At 48.4% G+C, this 25,574-nt stretch overlaps 1 protein-coding gene across 1 annotated transcript in view; it reads right to left on the reverse strand.

Moving 5' to 3' along the window:
* CRMP1 (collapsin response mediator protein 1) overlaps positions 1–25,574 on the reverse strand; it is a 68,499-nt gene that overhangs the window by 35,171 nt on the left and 7,754 nt on the right. Inside the window, exons 2-3 of the mRNA XM_035004438.1 lie at positions 9,510–9,598; positions 4,168–4,352 (exon numbers count right to left, since the gene is read on the reverse strand). Of these exons, the coding sequence (XP_034860329.1) occupies positions 4,168–4,352; positions 9,510–9,598 (274 nt within the window). The remainder of the gene's footprint in view (positions 1–4,167; positions 4,353–9,509; positions 9,599–25,574) is intronic.

Raw genomic sequence — 25,574 nt, forward strand, 5'->3', positions numbered from 1 at the left:
CTCACTATCACCCCATCATCAACACCATCACCATCATCACCAGCATCATCATCATCACCATCACCACCACCACCACCATCATTCCTATCATGATCATCATAATCATCACCATCATCATCACCATCACACCATCATCACTATCATCACCACTGCCATCATCATCATCACAATGTTAATCACCACTATCACTATCACCCCATCATCACCACCATCATCACCACCATCACCACCACTACCATCACCATCATCATCATCACCATCACTATTATCACTATCATCACCATCACCACCCTCTTCATCATCACTCCCACCACCATCATCGTCAATATTGCCATCACTGTCACCATCATTACCATAACCATCAGCAATGACATAATCACCACCATTGTCATTGTCATCTTCAGCAGCAGCAGCAGCATCACAACTATTTATTGAATGCTTACTATGCCTCAGACACTGCCACAAGGCTTTCCATCAATTATCTCATTAAATCCTCACAACCAACCTGTGAAGTGAATATTAGTATCTCCATTGGCAGAAGAAGAAACTGAGGCTCAAAAAGGGTAAGGAACGTGTCTTACAACTTACTTACACAACTAGGTAAGTGGTAGGAAGAAGGTCCAGAGTCCCATCAGCTGCAGTCTGAACCCTTTCCCACTACTCCATGCTGCCAGAGCTGGAAAGGTGCACAAGACCTTATAGACTAAAAGCATGTTAACTTCATCACTCCTTTCTAAAATAAGATCTTAAATGTAAAGCAAATGAAAGGGGAGACACCTGATTTTAAACCTCACTTGACTTTGCATATCCCTCTAGCTACTGCCCTGTTTCCCTAACAACCACCCTTCACAGCCAGACATCTATAAAAAGTAGTCCTTATTTTCCTCCAGCTCACTCCTCCACCCGTCTAAAGCAACAGCCTCTGCTAACTCAATCTCCACGTCTCTAGATTTAATGGAAACGTCCAGTCCTGACTCCACTGGACCTCCTGGGACACAGTGAATCACTCCCTCCTCTTGGCTCCCATGACGACATGGCTTTCTGGCTTTTATTCTACTTTTGTGGCCATTTTTCCTCAGTCTCCTTGTAGACTCTTCTGTCTCTACTTGGCCATTAAATGGTCAAATTCCTTATGCCTTGGTCCTGGAATATTCTTTAATACAGCTGCTCATTAAAATGTACCACTCCCTCTTAGCTGCAGAACTCTGACTTCAGCTGTTTCCCTGACCTCTCCACCAGGAAGACTCAAAAAAGCTCTTCAAGATTGAAATGTCCCAAACCTCATGCAACATCTCCCCCCCCCTTTGCAAATCTGGTCCCTATCACCCCCTCAACTGTGAGGATAACACCTTAGTTCCACAGCTAGGATCGAAGGAGTCATTCTTGACACTTCCTTTCTCACAGATACCTCATGGCTGACCCACCACCAAGTACTTATATTTCCATCCTACATATCCCCAGAGCTGTCCACCTCTGTCCACCTCCATGGCCACACTCCTCGTCCTAGCTACCCTCTTCTGTAGCTGAGCTGCTACAATCACTTGCCCCTGGTACAGCCACATCTGATCTAGGCTAATCTATTCTGGTCTCTTTAAAACCCAAAGCAGATCTCATCATTCCTTGCTTAAAATCCTTCAATGCCTGCTCATTGCCCATTTGAAAAAGTCCAAAATTCTTACCTCAGCCATCAAGGGCCATCAGTACCATCCTTACCTTCCAGTCTTATCTCACACAACCCCATCCTTAAGTCTCTGCACTCATGCCTCATGGGCCTTCATCAGTCTCTTAAACGCAAGCTGTGTTCCATCACAGACGCTTCGCACATGCTCTTCCCTTTTCCTAGAGCTCTGTTCCCCTCCACCCTCTTCACCCAGTGAATTCATACTCATCCTTCAGATCCCTGCATGAATGCTGCGTCTTCAGGGAAGCACTTGGCCCGTCAGTTCAAAACTCTGTGCACACATTTCTGTTGTAGCCCTAGTCACAGAGTATAGACGTGTGTGTAGTCGTACATGATCCGTAACTCCCCGCAAGACTGCAACCACTGGAGCACCAGCACCATGTCCGCTTTGGTCCCTCCGTCCCCCAACACCTAGCACAGTGCCTGGCACAGAGCAACCCTCAATTAAGTATCTGTTGGATGACAACATGGGATGGAGACTCAGAACCTCCCCGCCCCTCATGATGGTCCTCCTGGTGCTTCCACAGGTTCTTGGGGTCCCATGAAACACACTATGAAAACCACCCTTTTCCAGATGGGGTGGATGAGGCCCCTCCCCTAAGAGTCTCAAAGATGATGATGGGGAAAGAGCACAAGGGGACCCTGGAGATCCTGAATCCTCATCCGGGGTTCTGTCTTCTACTCCACACAGGTCACCTGAGCCTGCAACTTCCATCTCCACCTCTCAGCGCTGTGCCAGCTCCTATCTCCAAGTACTTGCCATGTGCCATGCACTACACCCAGGCACCTCGTCTATGTCTTCCAGCAATGCTATGGTGGGGGAAGGCTCAGATTATAAAGCCCACCCTACAGATGAGGAAGCTGAGGCACAGAGAGGCTAAATACTGCCCACAAGCATACAGCTGCTGAGTGGCAGTGATCAGGATCAAACCCGGACAGCTGGGGTCCAAGTCCAAATCCATCCAGGTCCAACATCTGGGCTCCTCCCACTTTCCCAACCAGCAGATAAAAGGCTGCCTTGTGGAGAAGGGACCAGGACCGTGCTTCCCTCATGATCTGGGCCATCCCCTCCTGGCTCAGGGGGATGAGGTGGCTCTGATGCATGAGCTCCACACACAGTGGCCAGCTCTACCCAGTGTACTTCCAAAGGGGTTCCTAGGAGGGAGACAGATGGGCAGCTTAGGGATGAGCTGCCTGGATGCAGAGAGCCTAACAGTTGAAAGAACACTGAAAAACCAACTGTTGCTTATTTAATTAAAATCATTTATTAAAATGGAATCCAAGAGGGGCGCCTGGGTGGCTCAGTCGGTTAAGTGTTTGACTTTAGCTCAGATCATGATCTCAGGGTCCTGGGATCGAGCCCTGTGTTGGGCTCCCTGCTCAGTGGGGAGCCCGCTTCTCCCTCTCCCTCTCCTTCCACCCTTCCCCCCTGCTCCTGCTCTCTCTGTCAAATAAATAAATAAAATCTTTAAAACAATTAAAAATAAAATAAAATGGAATCCAAGAAAGAAAAGCTACTTCAAAAACTACAAGAGACTGCAAAATGTGGTAGAAGAAGAATCCAGCATCTCAGGAAGCCTCTGTGGTAGAGGGCACTGTTTGTGCACATTGCCTCCTCCCCTCCCCACCTTCACCATGGTTCATGGCGGGCAGAATGTAATCCCAGGGACTTTGGGCTCAGCCACGCAACTTGCTTTGGCCAACAGAACTTCAGCATGTAAGGGAAGACATGAGGTGGTAAGAGGGGTGGCAAGTTTCTACCAGACCCTTCTTGCACTTCTGCCATCTGCTAGAAGGGCATGGTTGAGCTGGTCATTGGTTCCACGGTGGGAGCTCCACAGTGCCCGTCCGAACCCAACGCACATCCTGAAGCAGACTCACTCCATCCTGCTCCTAGTCCCTCAGATCCTTGATCAAGAAAAACAAGTGATGCTTGAAGTTTAGGGACTGTTCGTTATGCAGCGTTATCCCAGCATTACGGCATCAACACTGACCAATACAACCACTTCCCCACTGTGTCACCTTCAGCAACTTGTTTCAGCCTCTACTTCCCCATCTTTCACCATAACACCTATATCCCTGGTTCCAAAACTTCAGCCATGTGCACACCAGGTTCAGGAATATTTTGCTTTATCTCCCTACAATCCATATTATTCTTTCCTTAATACCTTCCTTTAAATCAGCTCACAGTTTCTAAAAATTTAAATGTTAATTTCAATCTCACCCTATGCAATAATACCCATGATGTGCTAATTATTTATCTTCAAATGCATCAAAATAATTTAAACTTTCAAATGTCTGTATTGCCTATAAAATCCTCTTCGTACCACCAGTGGTACAGCCTTGTGGTAGGTTGTGGTGAGGATTACACTAACTGGTCCCCTGAGCAAAGTGCGTGGTGTAGATTGAGACCATGGTGGTGCTGCTGCTGCCGGTAAATGAACTGAAGTCACTGCCCATGTGCCCAAGGCAGGGGTACAACTCACTGATCATCGTGGTCCCGCCTGCCAGTGCGGCCCTGGTCCCTTGGAAGAAGTCATCGGCAGCGGTCATCCCCTGGGACGGCTTCTGCAGGTACGTGTTGACATCGATACCTCCGGGAATCACCATCCGCCCATTGGCCTCGATGGTCTTCACTCCACCAGGAACTATTAAGTTCTCTCCTATTTGTCTGGAAACAAACAGAAATGGCCTTTGGTTCTTAAAAGAAAAACAAGATGGCAGCCCACTGTGTGGCTTCAGTTCCATTAGGTAAACATTTCTGAGCCATGTCCTAGGCAGGGCACTGAGTAGACAGAGAATGCTCAGGCAGGACTCCTGCCCCTGAGGGGCTCACAGCCTAATGAGGAGGAGAGGCACGCAGGCAGATGGGTAACAATGCAGTACAGCAGAGGGGTGGGGAGTATAAGGTGGGCTGCTTCACTAGCCCGGGAATCTGGGGAGGCTTCCAGGGGGAGGTGGTGGCAAAGGGGTCTCAGAATAGCCTGTCACTCCAGAGTTCTTCGCACACTTTTGTCAACCACTTCGAGGATCCAGATTGCAGGAGACAGAGCGTAAAGTCCCCTTAGCTCTGCAGACTGTGAGAGGTAGTGCTACAGGCTGAAGTGGGACCCTCTCAAAAGCTGTATGTTGATGCTCTAACCCCAGGGACCTCAGCATGTGACTGTATTTGAGGCCTGGGCCTTTACAGAGACAATTACAGTAAAGTCAGGCTGTCAGGGCGGGCCCTAATCCAATAGGACTGGTGTCTTTGTAAGAAGAGATCAGGACACAGACCCGTACAGAGTTAACCAGGTGAGGACACGAGGAGAAGACCACCAGCCACACGCCAAGGAGAGAGGCCTCAAAGAAACCAACCCTGTTGACATCCTGATCTCAGACTTCCAGCCTCCAGACCCATGAGAGAATCAACGTCTGTTGTTTCAACTGCCCAGTGCGTGCGGTACGTTCTTACACCAGCCAGGGCAAGCTAAGACAGACAGGCGCCCAGCATTCTTGTTTTAGCTCTCCTGAGCACCGACCTCAGGAAAGCTGCTTAACCGTCCAGTACCCACAAGAAAAAGCCACTAACATCATAACTCCTGCCTGGAGGGAATCACACTGGGGAGAGCAGACTTTTTCTGAACATGCTGACCCTCCCTTCTGTTCCCCAATGTGCTAGGCACCTGCGAACTTCCGCCAGAAGGAGGAAAAATTCCAAAGAGAGGAAGAAGGGAGCAGAGCCTAAGAAATTGGAAGCCTTTGTCCCATGTGGTGGCGGCTGTGTTTCATCTGTTGGAACCAGAGTCGGGAGACACATGGGGGGCAGAGGGGAGGCTCAGCCAGAACCAGGACAGAGACGACAGCCTCCAAGGTCAACGCCGGGCGAAGACCAGTAGACCTGAACATGAGCAATTTTTATTAAAAAAAAAAAAATACAGTTGCTCTGAACGCTTCAGATGAGGCAACAATATTCTAAGTCACAGAAAAACAACCGTAATGAAGATACAGGCAAGTGCTACTTCAGGGACCACCATGTCAGGCCCCAAAGAGAATCTACACCCGAGCAGCCGAAGCAGACGCTCCTGGATCCTCTGGACCCCTGGGCAGGGCTGGTCCAGGCAAGCTGTGGGGGAAGGGGGGACAGAGGGCTCCACTTGGGGCTCTCCCACAGAATCGGGGCATCGCGCACTGTCCTGAAACCGGAAATAAGTCTAGCAAGAGCATGGTGCCGGGGACCACGACCGAGACCACGCCCACAAGCTCAGCACTGCTGCTTCTAATGCCAGTGTCCCCTCTGTCATCTCCATCTTGATTTGCAGACATCCTGCCTTGCCCGATCCCCCTACTAAACACATGGAGATACGTCAGGAGCAGAAGAGCAAGGGATCCAGGAGGAGACGCCCCCAAACCTTCCAGCAGGAGCAGGTCACCCCTGAGCACCGGCTTTTCTAAGCACTTTGCAGATCATCTCATTTCATGCTTCAACTGGCTTTCCAAGAAGACGGGATAATGTTCAAGTGTTTAATGGGGGCAAAGGCTTGGGCGTGACCCAGAGTGGGCATGGGCCATACACTCGGCACAGCCCCACACGTGGGTATCTGGAGTCTGACTGGGAGTGTGCCTCAGTCACCATGCCAACAAGTACTGCTGTTCGGGGCCCATTTTCAAGGCATGACAGTCACCTCTCTTTACGGGAAGTAAACACATTCTGCAAAAGAGGAAAATGGAATTCAGAGAGGTACGGTGCCTTGCTCAAGGCTGCACAGCAAGTCAGTGGTGGGTCTGGACTCAAGCCAGGTCCCCCCCCCCCCAAGTCTAATATAACATCTAGGCTCTGCCCACCAGCCTTATCTGCCTTCCTGCTTCCCTTACATAGAAGGAGCAGATTCTCCCCAAACTGGGACTGACCCAGACGGAACCGCCAGTGCACTAGGAGGAAGAACCCAGATGGTTCTCAATGGCAGTGTGTGTAGAACAGGAGGCTCTGTGAGTTAGCCAGACACCTCATCCCTGCACCCCAACACCTCCCCCGCCCTACGCACAAGTGCTCAGTGGCCAGTGTTTGAGTCACCAGCACTTGCAAACTGGATGGAACCCTCAGTGAATCCTAACAGATGCAGCACAAACCCAGCTGACAAGCTTTTAGGAAAACTTGGCAAATGACCACGAAAGAGAATTCTTGGGGTTCAATCAAAGTGAAGGAGCATAACTGAGCCTCCTGGGGTCAGTACAGTGGCCCCTCTGGGTCTCAGCCCTCCCACACCTCCTCCCCAGCCAGCAGGGGTTCGTGCTCTAAATGACCATCCGGAGACTCGCTCTGCTGAGGGGGAGGAGCAACAGAGTCAAATAAAAAGGGGTTTCTGACTAAGAGGAGCTGAGAAATAATGAATTTGTGGACACTGCATATTTCCTGAACAACACGATCCACCGAAGTCCCTAAGACTCCGGGTGTTCACTCATACAGCAAGCACTTAATAAATGCAGCTTGGCCAGTGAGCTCTTGTTTCATGTATACACATCCTGGACTGCACGGCTCTTGGGGAGCCAACCTCAATCCCACATGACCGGTGGGTAGGTGGTCCTGCAAAAGCATCAGCATCCTTTACCTCCCACATCCCAGAACCCCGAGGCCCCACAAACCAGAGTTCACCCCAGAGTGGTTGTCTCCGTACCTAAGCAGGGAGTTGACTAGAAACCTCACCACCCCGACCACCTCTGCCTCTCTCCCTCTGATTCCAAGACCAAGGTCCTGCCACCTGACAGGTCAGGACTCTTCTGCTACACTTCCTGTCAATACTCCCAGTACCTCTCGTATCCGGCCCTGTACCAGGCCCCGGGTGCAGAGGCCCTAAGGCAAGGTCCCTAGTCTGGGGCAAATGCAGCATGAGGAGTGTGGGGCCGGGCACACAGGCTGGCCAACAGAGTCATGGGGGTCAGGGAAGACTTCCTGGAGGAGCCACACAAGCTGGACCCACAGGACAAACAGGCATTGGGGAGCCGGGGGGGAGGGGGGCAGGGAAATGAGAATGCGGGGTGGGGCAAGGTGTTCCAGGCAGAGGATTTATGGGTGCAAGGTTCCAAGTAGAGCTGCTGGGCTAGTTCTGCGGGTACTACGCTTTCAGCGTGGCTGGGAAAAAGCGAAGAGGAGGGAATCCACTGGAGGAACAGAGGCTTGGGCTGGACTTGAAATGGTCGGAGTCTGGGACTGGATTTGGGGTAGGTAGAGAGAGGCAGAGAAGGCCTCCACGCTCTCCTGAGCTCCTCACTGGACATGCCGTGGGCGTGGTCTCTCAGTGCTCACAGCCATCCACAGCCCCCTCTCATCCCCCTCCTCCCTTCCTCCCTCCTCCTTCCTTCCCTCAGCCTTCCCCCCCTCCTCCCCCCCTCCCTCCCCCTCCTCCCCCTCCTCCTCATCAAAGCCCACATGGGCACCAGTTAGTCCTGTTAATAGACCCCATTCCTGCTTGACCTTCTCCTCGCTCTCACTCCCCTCTGCCTTTCCTTCCTGTGCCAGCAGCCCAGGCTGGGTACTGAGACAGTCTCTTGCTCCTACTCTTCCCGACTCCAGGGGAACTCGCTGAGCAGCCAGCGAATCCAGGGCACTCAGCATGTGAAAGAAAGAGAGCTGAACCTCTCCATTACTAGCCGGTAAAATGTGGAGGCCACATCAACCCACTGTCTGGTGTTGTGGACCGAGCTGGGATCCCCCAAACTTATATGTTGAAGCCCTGACCCCCAGCATCTCAGAATGTGACTGTATTTGGAGATGGGGCTTTTAAAGAAGTGACTAAATCAAAACAAGGCCATTAGGGTGGGGCCCTGAGCCAGTAGGACTGGTGTCCTGTGCACATGCGCACAGAGGGATGCCCTTGTGAGTGCAGAGTGAGAAGCCACAGTCCACAAGCCAAGGAGAGAGAGATCGCAGAAGATCCCTGCCAGCACCCTGATCCAGGACTTACAGCCTCCAGTCTCGGAGAAGTTAACTTCTATTGTTTCAGCTGCCCAGCCTGGGTTTTGTTTTATCACAGTGACTGAGCAGATGGAATGCACCCGGATGTCACAGCCAGAGAGGAGGCCAATAGGGAGACAGAAAGTGCAGGAAGCCTCTGGCCCAATGCAGGCCATGGCCCTGTCCTAACATTCTTCCTTTCTCTCCTTGCTCCCCCCACCCAATCCAGAAATTGTGGAAAGGTAGAAGAAAGAGCCGTGAATTCAGTCCTGTGTACTAGGTAGGCATCTGCCCCTTGCCCCCAGCTGACAATGGGGGTCAGCTCTTGGACCTCACTGGCCGGCCGTGTGCACGTCACACCCCCCTGTGCCTCTGATGGCCTGCAAAGGCTGGTGCGGCAGGAACGCTCCAGAATCTCTAGTCCCTTCCCCACCTGTAGTTTGGACCTCTCTAAATCTCTGCATCCCTGATACTGACAGCACAGTCATTCTGGGACAGAACTCTAAGAGCCTGGCAGCCTAGGGAGACTGGCATCTTTTTTTTTTTTTAAGATTTATTTATTTATTTGAGAGAGAGAGACAGAGAGAGCAAGCAGGAGACAGAAACAAGCAGACTCCCCACTGAGCAGGGAGCCCAATGCGGGGCTCGATCTCACGACCCTGAGATTGTGACCTGAGCCAAAATCAAGAGTTAGACGCTCAAGCGACCAAGCCATCCCAGCACCCCAAGACTGGCTTCTTAAAAGGTATGTTTTGGAGATGCCTGGCAGGCTCAGTAAGGGGAGCATGCAACTCTTGATCTCAAGGTTTTAAGTTTGAGCCCCACACTGGGTGTAGAGATTACTTAAAAAATAAAATCTTTCAAAAAAAGGAAAAAAGTGTGTTTTGATCAACCTACTTTATAAGTCCATCTTCCAGGTAGACGTCAGCATAGAAGGATTGGTCATCGTTGATGATCCGTCCACCTTTGATGAGGAGTCGGTCACTCTGAAAAGCCAAGCAAAGTATTAAGTGTCACTGGGGAAAAGCCGAGAATTTTTTTTAACTTTTAATATAAAATTATCCAAATATTTTCAAAAGTAAAGAAATGGGATAAAAAAGCCCCCTCACATCCATCACCCAGACTCAAAAGCTTCAATACTTGGCCATTCACACTCCACCTATTCCAACCCCTCCCCCAACACTTCTGTTTTGTTTTTGCTGAGATATTGTAAAATAAACCCCAAATATCGTACCCCGCCACCTGGAAATACTTCAGGATATGTCTCCAAACATTAAGGAGTTTTTAAATAAACAGAACCACAATCCATCATCTCAGCGGACCCAATTAACAGTAATTCCTTCCTATGAGTTAACAGCCCATGCTCAATTTTACTTGGTTTTACAGTGGGAGGTTCGAGTGGGGCTCCGTCCTCAGTCCCCACTCTGCATCTGGCTCTCTGCAGTCTGCCGAGATCTATACCAGCCCTCCCGCCCCTCTGATGCCCTTCATTTGTTGAAGAAACTAGGTCATTCATAGAACAGGAGTTTATTAGGGCATTATTACTGAATACAATAAAACCCAATTTAGAGACCTTTTAAAAGCTACTAGAGACTATAAAATAAACACAACTCCCCCAGAACCACCTCCAGTCAAACGTCTGAGGTTTCTCTCCACCGTTTTCCTTGATTCCTCATGGTTGTGATCACAGTGCGTGCATCCATCCACTCATCCATGCCCCCGTTATGTGCTGGCTCCCCACCTCAGCTCCCAGCACAGGGACAGGCCCTGTGGAGCCAGGAGGAAGCCTCTGCCCTTCCTGGAGCAGATGGAAGGAGAGGCAGAGGCTTAATAAGCCATGGGTTTACAGGGTTACAAGAGAAGGGAAGGGTGCCCGCCATGGGAGCAAAGTGAAGGAGCTGCTAGACTTACCAGGGGCCAGGCAAGGCCAGCTCACACCTAAAAAAGTAAGTCAAGATGAATTGTTCCAAACAAGCAGTGGGGATGAAGGCCAAGGAGGGCGAACCTTCAGTGTCTGGACAGAGAGAACTGGTAGCCAAGGCCCAGAGGCCACAAAAAACACAGCAAATTCTAGGACCCAAAAAGAACACAACTGTGTCCTTTGTGCATTGTATCATAAAAGTGTCCCCAAGTTACTACATGTTCTTCATCACCGCAAGTGACTACAAAATATTCCATCTTACGGATACACAATAAACTGTTTAATGACCCCCCTACTGTTGGACACTTATTTTCGATTTTTCACAATGGTACGTATTGCTGCAATGATCATTTCTGCACACAAAGCTTTTCGCTCAGCTTGAATGCTTAGGGTCAATTCCCAGACCGTAACAACTCAGTCCAACAGTATAAACCTTGTTTATGGCCCTTGATAAATATGACCAGATAGCTTCCCAAAAGGACTGCCCTGATTTGCCATGCATAAAATCAGCAAGCACCCTTGGTTGTCATTAATATTCGTTAATTTGCATTTCTTGACGGCTGAGAATTGTTTTGCCCTGTGCTTATTTATACTTGTACCATCTCCTAGCTGGAGATGTAGTGATGAATAAAAAACACAGCCTCTGTCCTTAAGCTCCAGCCACTGCGTAGGGAGAGAGAGAGTAAACAGTAACAATTCAGGGTAGACACTTCCAAGAGTGTCTTCTGTGGGTTTCCCTGAAAGCAGAGCCTGAGACAAGGATGAGAGGCAGATAGTGTCTTTGGGAGGTGACTGCACAAACTGGAGTGAGGAAGTAGGGAGAGGCAGACAGGCACGCAAATCCCATACAGAGTGTCCACCGATCTGGCGAACATGGGTTAACTGGGGCTAGATCCCAGCAGGACCCTCTGAGGAACTGTACGGAATGCACCTCAGAGTGGTCCCAGTGGTCCCATGGCATCAGTCATGAGAGGAAGACAGAATACTGTACAAGTCCAGAGAAGAAGGGTCAACCCACACTCAAGAATCAGGGAAGGTTCGCTGAGCAGAAACAGGGCATGCAGCCTGCCACTCAGGACCCTCTAGTGGTGTCATGCATCAGCCCTGTATTTCCTTTAGAGTGAAAGCCAAGTCAGTGAGACCCAATGTAATCTGGAATCCCACTACCCAGGCAACATTCACGCTCTCACTTGCTTCAGGTGTCTGTTCAATTTCTCTTACCTGAGAGCCCCCCTCCCCAATGGCTGCCCTATCTGGAACACTGGACACCTCTGCCCTACCAGCAAACCCCATACCTCTGCCCATTCTGTTTCATAGTACCAACTACAGTACATCCCACACACTATATATTCACACTGTTTGTCTAAAAGGTGACTTGCTCACGGACATCAGAGCTGTGGTGCTTCCCCACTGACAGTGTCAGACACACTCATGGGGGACTCCTGCATACATGCTGATGTGGCTACTAGTGCCAACTGCAAAGGTGCCCTGCAGCTGTCCTTACAAGACCATTAGCTTCATGGGGGTAAAGATTTCATCCATTTTCACTCTGCATCTCTGATACTCGGACACAGCCTGGCTGGTTGGCTGGCTGACTGGCTGGCTGGCTGGACAGATGGATGGATGGACGGATGGATGGATGGCTGGCTGGACGGACGGACGGACGGATGGATGGATGGATGGATGGATGGATGGTTGGATGGTTGGATGGATGGATGGATGGATGGATGGATGGATGGATGGATGGACGGACGGACGGACGGACGGATGGATAGATGGACAGATGGATGGATGGATGGATGGATGGATGGATAGATGGACAGATGGACGGATGGATGGATGGATGGATGGATGGATGGATGGATGGACGGATGGACAGATGGACAGATGGATGCATAGATGGAAGGGTGGATGGATGGATGGATGGATGGATGGATGGATGGATGGATGGATGGACAGATGGATGGATGGATGGATGGATGGATGGATGGATGGATGGATGGATGGATGGATAGATGGACAGATGGTTGGATGGATGGATGGATGCATAGATGGAAGGGTGGATGGATGGATGGACAGATGGATGGAGGGGTGGACAGATAGATGGGTCCCTGAAGTGATTCTTGAAGGCTGAATAGTTTAAGATGGAGAGCAAAAGTATCACAACCATGAGACAAGAAACTATGAGCCATAAGACAAGGAAGAGAAGTATGAACTAGCATATCCTGCTCCCCAGCAGGAGGGTCTCTGGCTTCAAGCTCACCAGTCCCTACACGCTGTCTCTTAGCCCTAAGATAGAAGCCAGCCACAATTTGCACATTCCCAGAGAGGATACTCCAGGACCAAGGGAAAGAGGAGATGTGGGCTCTACATATCCAGAAGCAGAGACAAGCTGGTATGCAGGTTTTCCCGGGCACTAGAAAGCAGGGAAATGTGAGTCATCAGCAGCAGCTGGTGCACGGCTTCCAGAACCTGGCACCCCAAGGGCAGCCGTCTGCCTTGTCACATTTAATAGAGGGCTATACAGGCTCAGCCTGAAAGGTGGTATTTAAAGCACTGTGCACCAGAAGATCAGCCCTACCCTGCTCTTCCTAGAATCAGATGGGTGCAGTTTGTGTTCAAATCCACCTCCTCCCCAACTACTGACAGACCGTGTGTGTAGCTATTGCAAGGGGTCCCTTCCGGTGTTCTCAGGGGCAAGTGTCTTTTTAAACCAGCATGTCCACAATGAGGCAAGAGTTGATGTGACTTCCTCCTTTTCTTCCTTAACACTAGCAGTGCCTTTGCCTTTTAATTGGCATTTTCAGAATCATGTTCTTTGGAACTCTAGCACAGAGGGGTTTAAGTGGATGCTATTCCCAAAGGGGATTCCCAGGTGTAGTGAATTTAGAAAATTCTGGATTTAGCAGAAACAAAGATTATCTCTATAAAACAGGAATACCCAGATCCTTTACTCTGTTTACGTGTAATGTGAAAATGCAAGAGGAGAGCTGAATTTACATCTTTTCCAAACATAGATCCCTTTGTGGTATGGAAAATTTGACAAAGATACCTTCCCCAGACAATACCTTAAGAATTGTGCTTTACGAGAGTTAGGCCTTCCAAGCCTGTTGGCACTGAGTGGTTCTTCTGGAATGTTAGGTCCGATCTGACCTCAGATGGAAACGGGGCTTCAAGATGGGGTGGCCTCCCACGTTCACACAACTAATAGGGGTCTAGGGTAGACCCAACGTTCCCTAACTTCCTGCCTAGCACTGGTTCCATCAAACACCCTTCTGTCATATCTTAAAACATTTTCACACTCTAGAATCCATGACACCCATAATCAAACGCAATTTAGAAAGGACCAGAGGTCTGTGACCCAAGGACCCAGCATTCTAGGGCTCCCTTTCTTCACACAGGAAATCTGAGTGTAAGATCTCACACCAAGAAGAGCGAATTTGATGGTACATAATTTTTAAGAATTTAACAAAGTAAAATCACACATTTAAAAGAAAATTAATGATACCCTGCCTCTCACAAATAGCATATATGAAAAATGACAAGCTCTGTAGAACAACCAGTGTTTAAGTACTTGGAAGAAAATGAAATATTTAATCAAAAATTCAACAAAAGTCTAAGAGCAGGGTATGCCAGAGACTGCCATTCATTCCACGGTGACAGCAGTGACCTAAAGTGAATTATGCTCAGCATGGCTCATGTCCTTGGATCAGTGTCATGGAGGAACAGAATGTCCAGAGTCAGATACAAGTTCCAATCTCTGCCCACTTGTTATCCATGTGAATTAACACCTTCTAGACTTAGTTTTCCCATCTGCAAATGGGCACCGTCCCTGCCTCATAAGACTGTTAGTGAAGTCCATGACGTAGATACACAAAGCACTTAGCACAGGCCTAGCCCATGTAAATACTCAGTAGAATTATGCATTGTTCGTTCTTTGCCATCTTCTATAGCAGGAACTACATTCAATAACTATTTAAGGAAACAGTGTGTGCAGCTAAAAGAAATAGTGCTTGCCTTTAAGGAGTTCTCAGGCCAGTGGGGATACTGGGAAAGGCTGGGGTAGAGAGAAGAGCAGAGATGGGGAGGAGCACAGAGCCCTACCACCCCTTCCAGCTCTTCGGGGAGGGGGGATGCTTATCTGAGATGGAAGAATGAGTAGGAATTAGCCACATGGCAAAGGAGAAAAGAGACTGCAGGAAGGGGTATGACGTGGGGACAGGCACAGAGGAAGAAGGAGCCTGGTGGGCTTGGGAATCTGTATGTGGGATTTTATCTGGCTGAAGTATGACCTTTGAGTGGGGATCTGGAGAGGTCTGCAGGTGCCAGCCCATGGGGACTCTAACACCATGTGTAGAAGGGAGTCCAGGCTGGTCACATGATAATGAAAGGGCTTTCATCAAGTAAGAACTCAAACATACAAAAGCTTCTGAGCCAAGACATCACAGAAATACTGGGCAGATGTATAAGGGAAACCGATAATCTTTATATTTTCCTCAAATTTGGGATTTCTCAATAAGATCAAGCACTGGACAATTTTGCAAAATATATCGAGGGCCTTAAAACTGTTCATGAACTTTGATCTAAAAATTTAGCATGGGATGCCATGCTCCTGGGAATCTGTCCTCAGGAAAATATCCCCAAACAGGGCCAAAGAATTATGCACAAAGGTGTGATCCAGAATTAATTACAATCCTATAACCATACCACTAATGGGTATCATTCATCTACTAAAATATTTCCCAGGAATTTTTAAGGACAGACAAAAGTGCTAGACAATAAAATGTTAGGTGAAAAAGCAGAATACCAAACTCTCTATATGGTAGTAATTCGGGGGGGGGGGGAGTAGATCTTTCTGGTAGTAACTGACTCCCCCCAGCAGAGACTATGGTGTGTGCCCAGGTCCCACTGCCCCTTGCACACCCCTCTGCCACAACACTGAGCCCACGTCAAGGTCCACTGTTCACCTGCCCATCTCCTACAGGACCGGACACTCCTTCATGGCTAGCAGTGCCTGGGGTGATTCATCTCTGGATCCCCAGGGACCAGCCAGGGGTGTTTAGCAAATGTTTGCTGAGCAGCAGGAGAGGTGGTGACAGACAGGAGGAAAGGAGAAAGGGAGGAAGAAGAAGAAAAGGTTTGAAAAGAGGGAGGGAGGGAGAAGGAGAGGAGTGGGAGATGGAGAGGGAGGGAAATGAACAAGAGCGAAGAAAGGGAGGGAGGAAGCGAGGGTGGGGCAAGAAACAGAGAACAGGAGAAAAGAGCAGATGAAAACATCAGAAATCTCTTTTTCTGCCTTTAAAATTCCCTGAAAGCCTAAGCCTGCTGCCTGGGAAGAGAAGATGGTTTAATGCAAAGCCTGCACAACACGGATGATGCTGAAGGAGCCCCTCAGGAGGGGCCCACCTAAACCTTGGTTCTGGGCAGTAATCACATCTCTGCCAAAGGTCCTGTGAGTCAGAGGAGAAGCCCAGGGAAGGGAAGGGCTTGTCTGCAAACCCGCTATCATCTCCCACCCAGCCCCAGCTGGGAGAGAGCTGATGTTGGCAGGACGCCTTCATTCTCTTCACAAACACTAAGTACTATGTAGAGTGGTGCTTACAAAAATTAGCCCTTAAAGCTTCAGACATCCTTGCCCATACAGCAGCAAAGTAAACAGTCAGCCTCAGCTAGGAGGGGAGGTCTGGGTCACAGTGAAATTTCTGCATCATTGTCTATCCCTGAGCAAAGCATTAAGCCTCTCTGCATTCTGTTCTCCCACATCCTTGGTAGGAATAAAATCTGTCATCTCCACCGCAAAGTCAGAGGGATGGAAAATCCATTAAGGTCTAGGGAGCCCTGGAAGAAAAGAGAGGTGCTGTGCTAATCAAATAAACACTTACCCTAAAATCACTAGTTTAGCAACCTTGGGTATCTGGAAAATAGCAGAAAACCAAAGCTGTTATTACAGACACAGGGAAAGACAGTGACTATGTCATCAAGGAGGGGACATTTAAACTGGGTTCTAAAATATGAGAAGTTCAAAGACACCAAAAAAGGGGGAGAAGTGGAGCCTTCCAACAAAATAAATAGTACATACATAGACACAGTGTTCTCAAAGTTCCAACGCAGTAAATAAGGAATGGAAAGTGGAAGCTGTATGCTGTCCGTGGTCCTGAAACCTCATTGAGCATTAGGACAGCAAGGTTTCTCCAAACCCTAGGATGCTAAAGTTGCCTCTCCCTCGTCCAACCTTGTAGTTCTTCACTGCTCTTCTTTCCTGGCTGTTATTTTGTAATCTTTATATTCCCAGAGAACAAAAACAACCATTACCTATGTTTCACAATGTATGTAACTGGTTACATTAGCACTAGGGCTTAGTACCACCCTTTCAATACTTTTAATTCTGCCACCCCAAGAAGTTGGGGAGAGGGCATGCGGCCCCATGTCCCCTCTCCTACAATCCTTCACTAATACACAATGCTTCACTAATACTCTAAATCAGAGTAATGAAATAACCAGTCACTCCTTGGGAAAATAAAGAATCCCTTCCTCCAAAGAGCTGGCATGGAAATGAGTCTCAAAAAGATCTGGGAAGCCCTGTTTTGATAGAAATGTGTTTGACCATGCATTGAACTTCATTCTCTTAAGACAAAAGAAATGTTAAGGTGAGTTTTAAAAGTAACCAGTCCTTCAGACTCTATGGGCCACTAATGTTGAGGCTTATGTTTACAACCCAAACATTCAACAGGACAGTAGGCGCACCTCATTCATGCATCTACAACGTATAACATGGCACTTGAGCCTAGATGATCCCCAAAATCCACTGGGATTACCTGCTAAAAATTCCAATCCAGGTGCTTCTGTCAAGATTTTTACCTACCAGATGTAGTTTACCGGCCAAGAATTTATGTCACTAAAAAACACCTCCTGATGATCTTGATACGGATCCTCTGGTGGGTTGTGCTATTTGTTTTACAATTCATTCTGCTCCCCTACCCTCGCAGTGCTCCAATGTAGGTCCAGTGCTCTTCTGCTCCACCAGCTGTGGGTACAGTCATGTGACTTGCTTTGACCAACAGAATGAGAGTGGATGTGAGTGCGCCAGTCTGAGCACAAACTTTAAGAGGCAGGTGGGATTCGGCTCGATCTTGACAGTCCACCCTACGCCATGAAAACAACATGACCCAAAGAGGGAGCCTCCTTCATTCTGAGTCCCAGAAGGAGGGGATATGAGGAGAATGTATGACACAAACAGAAACCTGAAGATAAATCTAGCTGAGCCCTGCAACGCCTCTGCCACCCACAGACCTATAAGCAGTAAATATTTGGGGTTGTAAGTCAGAATTACAAGGTTGTTTGTGATGGGGCATTATTGTATCAAAGCGAACTGATACACCACCAAGACTGTGCTGAGAGCCATCTGAGGGACTTTCTAGCTCAAATATTTCATAATTCCATGACTCAGTTCCTACCTTTACTAACCAGAGCCCCCGTCCTTGCAGATCTCCCATTCGACCTTCCTGCAGCAGCATGGGCTGCCATACGGTGCATCTGCACATCCTACTTATTCCCAGAAAACCAGCCCATTTGCCTTTGATTTATCTCAGGGGACAGCCTGTCAGCCAGCAGTCCTTTGCCACCTGTCCAGGAAGGCAGCCCTGGAAGTGGCAACAGGCCTGAGACCAAATCTAATTAACACACATTTGTTTTCCACTTGCATGGAGAGAGAGCACAATGGCATTTTCCTCCTTCATGAAGCAGAAATGGCGGTGGTCCCCATGGATTGCAGGCCTTCTCTGGAAACTCGGGCCCATTTCCATGACAACTGCAGTTTTAACAGCAAGATCTCAGGTCCCATGAGACCAGCAGACAGTCAGGAAATACTCCCTCATGGAGGGAATATCTGGTTTTAAAATAACCCACCTGTAAGATGACCCCAGGAGTGGGCAGGGCCTCCAGAGGAGGGCGCTAGCTACATCTGTGTCTATGTTGAGACCCATTTCTGTGTTGCCTTGTCTCTGCTTTTGACCTCATACAAAGCAATGTAGACAGAAATCCTTTACCTTTAAGGAAATCACATTCTTGAGCGCATACTAAGCGTCAGTTCTGCATTACATGGGTTTTCATTTTTAATTAAGTTACCTGAAGAAGTGGGTATGATAGGGGTGCCTGAGTGGCTCAGTCAGTTGTCTGACTCTTGATTTCGGCTCAGGTCATGATCTCAGGGTCGTGAGATGGAACCCCAGGACAGGATCCACGCTGGGCATGGAGCCTGCTTAAGATTCTGTCTCTCCCTCTGCCCCTCCCCTTGCTCACACTCTCCCTCAAAAAAAGAAAAAAAAGTAAATAAATAAAATAAAAATAAACAAGAGGTGGGTATGATGGCTACAAGTGAGGAAGCTCAGAGAAGTGAAGTAATTTCTCAAGGTCACACAGCCAGGAGTGGGTGCTGTCAGATTTGAACCTAGTTCCACCTGATACCTACAAAAGGACAGCCCCATTGCCCCTACGGTGGTTATCCTGCGTTCTCCTCACGATACGTGGCTAACATGTCTGAGCCTCAGTTTCGTCCTCTGCAAAATGGGGACAAGCAAGAACCGACCATATATACCCATTCAACTATTTACCAAGCACAATCCCGATGCCATGCATTCCCCTGCCCTCCTGATAGGGTTGCTGCCATTGTGGCCAGAAGGGAGTAAGGCAGATTAAAGGGCTCCGAAAGTTGCTAAGAGCTCCCTGGCGGGGAGATATTAAATGCAGAGACCTATTCACCCAATAAACACTGGCAATGCCTCCTGTGAGCCAGATGCTTCCACACCCAGTATCTCTTTGACAAAGAGGCAGAGTGGTCTGCTGGTTAAGTCTGTGGGTGCCAAGCAGACTTCCTGAGCTCTGATCGGGCCACACCCTTACTAAGGCTGTGCCCCAGGCAAGTCCTCCTCTGCCTGTGTCAGTTTCCCACCTGTAATGCAGAGAACTCTTCTGAAAGACAAATGAATTAAACACGTGGACAAGCGCTTAGATCTGTGCCTGTTTTTTTTTTGTTGTTGTTGTTGTTTTAACCTTTGCAACAGGGGGAGTTAGATCTCACTGAGATGCTCCAGTTCCATCTTCGACTTCGCTCTAAACTCTCACTTCAGACCCAAGTCTTTCCTCCATCTTGTGGCATCTGGTCCAGAAAGTCCTCGCATGCACCTGCTGATTCCCACCTCCCACTGCACCTGTCCCAGGTCAGCCTTCACCACCTGTCTCCCTGCTGCCTGTCTTGTCCCCTCCACATGACAGCCAGTGACCTTTCTGAAACACAAATGCAACCATGTCACCTCTCCTTTAAACCCTTCATCAGCTAGCTTGCCCTCATGCACAGGACAAAGTACGCCCTCCTGGGTAATTTCTGGCCTGACCCCACCCCTCCCCCAGCCTTGTGTCCCCACATTCCGTCACTCCCACACACTGGCTCCTAAACTGCAACTTCACACCCCCGTGACTTCCTATGGCCTTCCTGCCAAACCTGCTCTACCCACTGATTTCCAACTCACCCTGTGAGCCACCGTGTCCTGACCCCAGGAACATGTGGTCATCCCTTGCACTTCCCACAGCTCGAGGCGCAAACCTCATGGTTAGCATTGCTTCAAGATGCTTCATCTTCCAGCTCATCTTCGTCTGTCTGTTTCTCCCACGAGGCTGGGAGATCCTTCACGCCAGAGACCACAGCTTATTCCCAAGCAGCTGGGAATTAGCTGCGTGACCTGGGACAAGATACTTAACCTCTGTGTGCTTCAGTCTTCTCATCTGTAAATGGAACTAATCAAAGTTTAACTAATCAACTCACAGGATTCCTAAAAATAATATGTAAAAGCACTTTGTACCCTGCATACGCTGAGTACTGGTCTATGTAGTCCAACATTTTATGCCAAATGTCCTATGTCCACGCATTGAGGAAGCAGGAAAAAGTTTCCATTGCTCTTATCACCTTCTCAAAGGTGTCTGTGACCTAGAAAGTTTTTAAGCCAGTTTGAAAAGTGCCCAATGATTAAAGTTTTATTTTGAATCTATTTTGTTCTGCATGCCCAGAAATAAAGGATAGCAAAAGAGAAAAGAAGAAAATGAAGGAAAAAAAGGAATGAAAAATTCTAACATTGTACCTGGAAAGTGTGCTCCATGAGGAAGAGAGCACCGGGGCCATTTTGGAAAAGAGAGGGTCCTGGGTAAGGAGAAATGCCTGAGAAATGCCTTCCAGAGCCTCCAGGAATGCCAGTGTGGAAGAAAAGGAGACCTGTGAAAACTCTGGGGGCGAAAGTAGGGCAAGAGGCAGACCCTCAGTCCACACACACGTGAGCTTTCCAACAGAGCTGCCCAAGAGTAAAGCAGGCTGCTGAGTAAAGTGGTGATCTCCCTGTCACTAGAGGTATGCAAAGGGAGGGTATTTGGAATTCCTGCACTAGAGGAGAGACAGGGAGAAGCAACAGACACCACTTCCTGCCTTCGTAACTACACAAACACTGAAAATTTCATATAACTTAAAAGGTTCCTTTTAACTTTAAGGTTGTATAAATCAAATATTTGCTGAGATATTATTAGGACTTCAGCCCTAAGGGTCTATGAGTATGGGACAAAATACAGGGTAGCATAATCTGGGGACAGGTATAAAATCCAAAACAGCTACCCGTTTGCTCTATGTAATTCTGCATCAGACCCATTGAGCCATTGAGGTCATTCATTATTCAATCAAGGCCTAGGGGATATGTGTGCTATGATGCTCCAGCTTATACGGAAGACCCTTATTGTAAAATCTTGCTTTTCAGTGGGAAATGCAATGAAGCCCATTAATAGATCAGCTCTGTCCTCTCCCTACTGCCAAAGTACCTCTTGGGAGGCCCTTCTTTGAGCTCCAAAAACCCTTCAAGCCACCCTCATCTTCTTCTGGATGGTAACCACCTAAATACTAAATCCACAGATAGGATATTTGTTAAGGAAAGTCAAGTGCAGAAGTGGCTGAAACCTCACTCAGCAAAGCAACACCATTTGCAACCGGGTTTCATTCATCCGCCCACGCAGTATGAAGTCTCTCTGTGAGTCAGCAGCCTGCAAGAGCACACCTGAGAGATGCCAAAGAGAATGAGAGGCTGTCTCAGCCCTCCAGTGTTCAATCGAGTGGACAAACCAAAGTTCTAACGTGGGAGCACTCACAGTTCCCAGCCCCCGGGGGAAGGATCCTCCACGGAGAATGGACACAGCTTATACAAGGGCAAAGGGCTGGAGAGGGTAAGCCTGGTCAGGGAGAATGTTCCAGGTGCCTAGGGCACAGGCCCAAGGAAGGAGTGCTTGCTTTTGTTTTCTAGACCAGCATCTCTATGAAAACACCCTAGATCCCACTCCTTCTCCCAAGCCACCAACCCCAATTCAGAGTGATCTTTTCTCAGAGCAAAGTTAGGATTTCATGTCTGCATCCCTCCAGGGCAACGAATCTCAATCTGTGTTCAGAACACATGTTCAAACAGTATAAAAAATGGCAGCGTTCTTAAAGTAATTAAAGACCTACACAACACCAAGTCCGTCAGCATTCATTAGCATGCCATCCCTACTACGGTGTGACTGCCTGTCTCGGGGCCTTGAATAGCTCACGTCCTTATGCTTCAGCACCAGGGCACTGTCCACGGCCTGGACCCTGTCCTTTTGTACGCTCAAGGGCAAAGTCCTCTTGAGGCTTTCTTTCCAGGGCAGGAGCTTCCTTTGATTCACAAAAAAAAAAAATTGGACTCATTCAACAACACCTCCCTGCTCCACCTGATACATGTTACTAGAACAATTTATAGACTTGGCTGCAAAAATATAAATTTTACATGCTGATCAAAATTTAGCAGCACATCTGCAGAGGATTTTTTTAATACACCATTCTGCTCACAGCACATGGGCTGAGAACCACTAGTTGCTAGAATAGCTCACATTTCCTATCTTCCACTAGTGCTTCTTGTAATGGGTTCCTAATCTCCATATCTGGCCCTTGGCTCTCACCCCCCACCCCATACCAATCTGGATTTCCAATTGCCCACGGAGACCCCTCAGCTTAGTGCTCATTCCCAACTTAATTCAACCTAAGAACCAGTGCAGGCCTTTTCTTTCAAACTCACCCCTTATACTTCCGGACCATCTCATCATTAGCTCTAACAGGTGTTTATTAGCATCTCTTATGTGCCATAACTCTCCTTTTCTTTTTTTTGTAACTTTCACACTTGATCCTCATATCTCCTTTTTTTTTTTTAAGATTTTTTATTTATTTGACTGAGAGAGCACAAGCAGGGGGAACAGCAGAGGGAGAGGGAGAAGCAGGCTCCCCACCAAGCAGGGAGCCTGACTCAGGACTCGATCCCAGGACCCTGAGATCATGACCTGAGTGGAAGGCAGACGTTCAACCATCTGAGCCACCAAGGCGCCCTAATCCTCATATCTCCTTAAGGAAGTTTATCATGGGGCTTCTCTCCATTGACTTAGGTCTCATCATGTGACTTGCTGTGACCACATGACTGTGAGCTGTAACTGAGCTCAAGTTCTTAAAGGCATGCCAGGTTGCCTCTTGTGCCTCCCTCCTCGGTTCCTCCAGCCTGAGTCTCAAAGTGAGGAGATACAAGGAACAGACCCGTTGTTCACCAGCATCCAGGGGCAAAGCTATAGCCAATCCAAGGCCCTCATATAGCATCAACAAGAATTAAATGTATGTTGTTGAAAGCCAGATATGGTGGCTGTTTGCTACAGAACACAGCTGACTAATACACCCTCCCACAATAAGAATAACAGCAACTAACCTACAGAGGATACACCACGAGCAGGTACTAGTCTAGCACCTGACACACAGTAAGTCATCTTATTCTCAGGAAAAATCCTATGGAGTATTATTATCCCCATTTCACAAATGAGAAAACTGGTGCATAGACAGAATAAAACACTTGCCTGAACTACACAGCGAAGTCAGTGGAACAGTTAGACTCCAAACCCAAATTGTCTGGTTTCAGAATGCACACTCTTCCATGCTGCCTTTATCATACCAGCTTCCCAGTTCATGAACTGCCAGTGGCTTCCTGTTACCCACAGAATAAAGTCAGAGTGTCCTAAACTTGGAACTCTATAAAGAAAAGGAATCCCCGGGTGCCTGGGTGGCTCAGTTAAGCGTCCAACTCTCAGTTTCGGCTCAGGTCATGATCTCACGATCATGGGATCGAGCCCTGCTTCGGGCTCCACATTCAGTCCAGTGGGCTTGTCCTTTTATCCCTGCTCCTCCCCCTGCTCTCTCTCTCTCTCTCTCTCTCTCTCTCAAATAAATACATAAAATCTTGAAAGAAAAAGAAAGAAAGAAAAGGAATCTGAAGCCCAGGGAAAGGAAGTGACTTGCCTGAGATCAAATATCCCACCTGCATTTGAGCCAGACTTAGAACCTATATGCTATTTCCATCACGTTGGGTACATTCTACGTGACCTCCAAAGTGTTATAGAATCCTCCCATACCCACACCCCTTCATGCTTATTTCTCCTTCCTCATGCTGCCCCCCCCAATCCATCTGTGTCTAACGCCTCACTCTCTTCTGACCATATTCATTCTCCTGCCCAAGTCTTCCACAGGCTGGTCCACCTGTCTTGCATGCTCGTCCCTTGTGTCCACCAATCAAATCCCTCACCATCTAGCTCGTGCTGCCCCCCACGTCCCAGGAAGCCACCTCCTATAGCTTCCCCCAACACTGAGTCCTCCCCTCCCCAAGCCCCTCTAACACTTGTGCTCTGTCATCCTTAACTGCTTGTGTGTGCACGTTGTCACTTAGGTGGTAAGCTTGTTAGGGTCATGGATCATGAAAAGTTATCTTTAGCTGCCCATCACACCTGCATAGTCCCAAGAACAGAACAGACACGCAGTGAACACTTGCCCGCTCACCTGCCCATTCTCAGTTTTCATTTCCTCCGAGGGAGCCTGAGTCTGGAGAAGGGAACGATCATCTGTCAGCCACCGAAATGTGCCAGGCACATTCACATATGTCCTATCAAGTGCGTTCCATGGATTCAGTCATGGCCAAGTTCATCATGAGAAACAGAGATACAGGGCTAGGTTGGCCCAGCTAGGTTACAGAGGAAGTCCTAACGATATCATTGTTACCCTCTCTGAAACGCTTTTCAAGAATGTAATTTAAACAAAGTAATTTTTCCCCTAAGAATACGGCCTACTTTCCCCTCTCTGGTACTTGACGTTAACTGAGGGTGTCTGCTTCTCTGCCCTGGACGACAGAAGCTCCGAATCGGGTATCAGACAGATGTCCAGGTGCACACCTCCAGTGGCCTGAAACACTGGCAGTTCTGTTCCCAGCTCTTCCTCGATCTTTGGCCCTGGTATTCCAAGATCTCACTATATGCATGACAAATCCCTGGGGGCATCTCAAATCCTTTGTGTTAAAAAAAAAGGGAGGGCAAATAAACTGAGTATCTGAACTGAATGGCATCCTCAAGAAGAAGTATAACAGGCCTCACGTGTTTTGCATATTTGCACATTAGAGTAACTAACTAGAGTCTGATGTGAGTTTCACTTACTGATCTCTTTCTTTCCTGCCCATCTTTGCCGTTTGACGGAACTCATGCACGCACACAGACACACACAGATTTCAATCAGATAGTGATTTTCATAGCAGGCAGACCAGCCCTTCTAGCCCCCTCTGCTTGCATCTGGCTCTTTCTTCCTCCACAGGCCACTGCAAGAATTTTTACGTGCCACCAAGTCTCTGTGAACCTGCGCTTACTCTTTGGGACGCAGGGATATCGCTGGCCTGCCTTCCTGATAGGACTGCTGTGAAAACCCAGTAAGAAATCACGGAGGTCATGCTGAATGCTCTAACAGCCTGCAAACCCACAAATGATCAGTCCTCGGGAAGTCCTTCTTTTAATGATAATAATTCTTCACCATTGCAGTGGACACTCTGGTCTCCTCCCATGACCGAGCCCCCTTCGCTGGCTCTGCTGGGAGCCTAGAGCTTCTGCAGGGCCAGGAAGCCATGTGCCTTTGTTTGCTCAGAGCCACGCCC

Source organism: Mirounga leonina, unplaced genomic scaffold (genome assembly GCF_011800145.1).
Source record: "Mirounga leonina isolate KUSES-001 unplaced genomic scaffold, KU_Mleo_1.0 Mir_129, whole genome shotgun sequence".
Classification (NCBI taxonomy): Eukaryota; Metazoa; Chordata; class Mammalia; order Carnivora; family Phocidae; genus Mirounga; species Mirounga leonina.